The sequence below is a fragment of the Aegilops tauschii genome, chromosome 2 (genome assembly GCF_002575655.3).
Source record: "Aegilops tauschii subsp. strangulata cultivar AL8/78 chromosome 2, Aet v6.0, whole genome shotgun sequence".
NCBI classification, from domain to species: Eukaryota; Viridiplantae; Streptophyta; class Magnoliopsida; order Poales; family Poaceae; genus Aegilops; species Aegilops tauschii.
In genome coordinates this window covers 21669182-21672802 of record NC_053036.3, presented here as the reverse complement: position 1 = coordinate 21672802, position 3621 = coordinate 21669182, and the positions used below count along the sequence as shown (strand labels likewise).

At 53.6% G+C, this 3621-nt stretch overlaps 1 protein-coding gene across 1 annotated transcript; it reads right to left on the bottom strand.

Annotated features, from left to right (window-relative positions):
* Positions 1 to 1510: 1510 nt before the first annotated feature.
* Positions 1511 to 2158, bottom strand: LOC120973347 (secreted RxLR effector protein 161-like). The gene has a single exon (XM_040398869.1). The coding sequence runs from the start codon at positions 2156 to 2158 to the stop codon at positions 1511 to 1513; it is 648 nt and encodes a 215-aa protein (XP_040254803.1).
* Between the last annotated feature and the right edge of the window lie 1463 nt (positions 2159 to 3621).

Below are 3621 nucleotides of genomic sequence, written 5' to 3'. Positions count from 1 at the left end.
TTGCGCTTTTCTATCAATTGCTCGACAGTAATTTGTACACCCACCGTATTATTTGCTATCTTGAGAGAAGCCTCTAGTGAAACCTATGGCCCCGGGGTCTATTTTCCATCATATAAGTTTCCGATCTACTATTTTGCAATCTTTTACTTTCTGATCTATAAACCAGAAAACCCCAAAACATTTACTTTATCTTTTGTTTAGTTTTATCTATCTCTATCAGATCTCACTTTTGCAAATGAGCGTGAAGGGATTGACAACCGCATTGTCGCGTTGGGTGCAAGTGTTTGATTGTTTGTGCAGGTATTGGTGATTTGTGCGTTATCTCCTACTGGATTGATACTTGGCTCTCTAACTGAGGGAAATACTTATCTCTACTTTGCTGCACCACCCTTTCCTCTTCAAGGAAAAAACCAACGCAAGCTCAAGAAGTAGCAAGGTATGCGACGACACGCTGAAAGGTGGGCTACGGCAGCAAAGTGAGGTTAGACGCCACGTTGCCGAAATCATCGTTGAGGCCAGGGGTGAGGGTGCTCAGCATGAGGTCGTCGGAGACTTTGTCACCGATGTCGCGAAGTTCACCGGCGAGCATCTTGACCCGCTTGCAGTACTCATCGATGGTGGAGTTGTCCTGGTGATAGCCGAAGAACTCCTACTGCAAGAAAACAAGGCGCTAAAGTTTGTTGTCGGTGAAGAGCACGTAGATCTTGGTCCACACGGCGCAAGCGTCGTCGTCCTCGGCGACAACCGTGTGGAAGATGTCCTTCGACACTGTTTGTTAAAACCATCGGATGAGCGTGGCCTCAATGGCGGACCACTCCGGATCGCCTTCATGTAGTCGCCGTCCACGGAGCCATCGATGTGCTCGGTGAGATAGTACTCGTGGAAGACAAGGTTGAAGTAGGTCTTCTACACATAGTATGAGGTGCTGGAGCTGTCGAGGCGGATAGGACCCAGGCCTCAATGTTGAGGTCGCGGATGGCGGCGACGGAGGGCTTGGGGCCGGCGAAGGGGTTCGACGAACGGGTGGTGGATGAGCTCGGGGAGTCCATGGCGCGGCTAGGGTTAGGGTTGAAGGGAGAGAGAGAGAGAGAGAGAGAGAGAGAGAGAGAGAGGGAGGTGGGTAGCGGCGGCGGGGAAGTGCGGCGGCTGCGGTTGGGAGGACGGCAACGGCGGCGGGGGAGGGTGGCAGCGTAGCTGGACAGCAGCGGCGCGCGGGGAAGATCGTTGGGGCGACAGCGGCGGTAGGTGGCGTGGCGAGGATGAGCGGAAGCGGAAGCGGCAACAGCATGGGGCGGCGGCGGCATCGGAGAGGGGGGACACGGCGGCGGCGTGCATGGGAGGGTGCGGCGGCGGAGGCAGCAGCTAGACCTAGGTCAAGATGTTTAGGGATGATACCATGTAGAAGCATGGTTTGGCAATGCAATACTCATTGTATTGATTGGGTGCAGGTGCACGTATATATAGAGTATAAATAAGCCTCAACCTCAATTATACACAACTAGGAGGTGGGCTAGGAGATACACATATACATGCAACACATATATTCAACAGATGTGGTCACTATCTTTTGTTTCTGCGAGCTCCATGTCACAATGTTCTTTCCAGGCATGAACACAACTCCAGAAGTGCTATTTCTGTCATCTATGTCCCCGGCATGGTCACTATCACGGTAACCTGTCAGCATCAAACCCTTTGCACTGGCCCTGTAGCAGCATCCATACCCCTTAGTACCTTGTACGTACCTAAGAATTTGTTTCACTGCCGTCCAATGCTGCTTGCTTGGTGCCTCCATGTATCTGCTCACAATGCCGACGGCACATGCTATATCAGGCCTTGTATTAACCAAGTAACGAAGACTGACGATCACACTCATGTACAAAGTGGCATCCACGGCTTCAGCTCCATCCCTCTTGCTGAGCTTGACGCAGCATTCCATTGGAGTTGCGCACGGATTGCATTGCTCGATGCGTGCAACCTCCAAAATCTTCTGAGCATAGCTGCTTTGACAGATCTTGACCTCACCACTTCTCTGCTCAACTTGAATACCCAAGTAGTAGGACAGTAGGCCGAGATCACTCATTTTGAACAGCCGTTGCATCTCCTGCTTGAACTTGTCAATATCATCCTGACTTGTCCCGGTAATCACCAGATCATCCATATATACTCCCACCAACAGGAAGTTCTTGCATCTCCTGCTTCAACTTGTCAATATCATCCTGACTTGTCCCGGTAATCACTAGATATCCACATATAATCCCACCAACAGGAAGTTCTTGTGGTCACCACGCCTATACACAGCATGTTCCAGCCGGCTTCTTCTGAAACCCAAGGCTTGCAATGATGCATCCAATTTAGCATTCCAGGCCCGTGATGCTTGTCGCAGCCCGTACAGCGCCTTCCGCAGCTTGTACACTTTGCATCTCTCTTGATCAGCGCCCTCCTCTGCAAGATCTCCATTAAGAAAGGCAGACTTAACATCCATGTGATGCACCTGCCACCCAGCTTGAGCCGCGAGTGCGAGGAGCATCCACACAGTCTTCATGCGCGCCACCGGAGCGAACACCTCCTCAAAGTCCACTCCCTGGCGCTGGGCATAGCCCTTCGCTACCAAGCAAGCCTTGTGTTTGACGACGTTGTCGGCGGGATCTCGCTTCACCTTGAAGACCCACTTCAATCCGATGGCCTTGTGGCTGGCCGGAAGGTCGGTGAGCTCCTAGGTACGATTGTCGATTATGGCCTCCATCTCCTCGTCCATGGCAGTATGCCAGGCACGATCAGCAAGCGCCTCCTAGACACTTGACGGCTCCTCTGCTGCAAGGTAACACAGGCCTGCATGCTCCTCGTCTAGCTCCTCGTCACCGTGTGCGTCGTCATAGTCGAACGGCGCGGACAGCTCCTTTGTGGTGTCGTAGTTGTTCTGGATGTGGCGGTAGCGACGCGGCCCACTGTCGGAGTGTCGGTGTTGAGGGCGTTGTCGTGAGTGGGCGGCGTAGCCCACTGCACCTGTGGCGAGGCTGGCTCAGGCGTGAGCGGCTCTGGAGTGCGGAGCACCCCCTCGTCGCCGACGTCACGCACGGTGACCCCTGGCTCTGTGGTGTATACCACCGAGAACACGTTGGACGGCATGCTTTGCTTCGACGCCTCCCTCCTCTGTCCAGGTCCAAGGCCGCGATTCCTCGAACACGACGTCCCGCGACACCAACATCTTGTTGGCAGCCGGATCGTAGATACGGTAGGCTTTTGAGCCCTCCTCGTACCCCATCATAATGTCGGGTGTCGACCTGTCCGCCAGCTTGTCAAGCCCATGCCCCAGCTTCTTCACATGAACATGGCATCCGAACGTGCGCAAGTGTGCTACACTGGGCTTCTTGCCATGTCACTGCTCATATGGTGTCACACCGTCCAGGCTTCTTGTTGGCGACCTCTTGAGGATATAGACTGCAGTTTTTACAGCCTCACCCCAGAACACAGGCGGCACTCGCATGCTCTTCAGCATACAACGAGCCATCTCCACCACTGTTTGATTCCGGCGCTCGACAACTCCGTTCTGCTGCGGCGTGTCGTGAGATGCTTGATGGCGAGCTCCTTGCAGTACTCAATGAACGCAGTGGAGTTGAACTC

What these genes read in the sequence shown, in the direction of transcription:
- LOC120973347 (XM_040398869.1), bottom strand. Translation starts at nt 2,158, where the DNA reads ATGGATGATCTGGTGATTACCGGGACAAGTCAGGATGATATTGACAAG.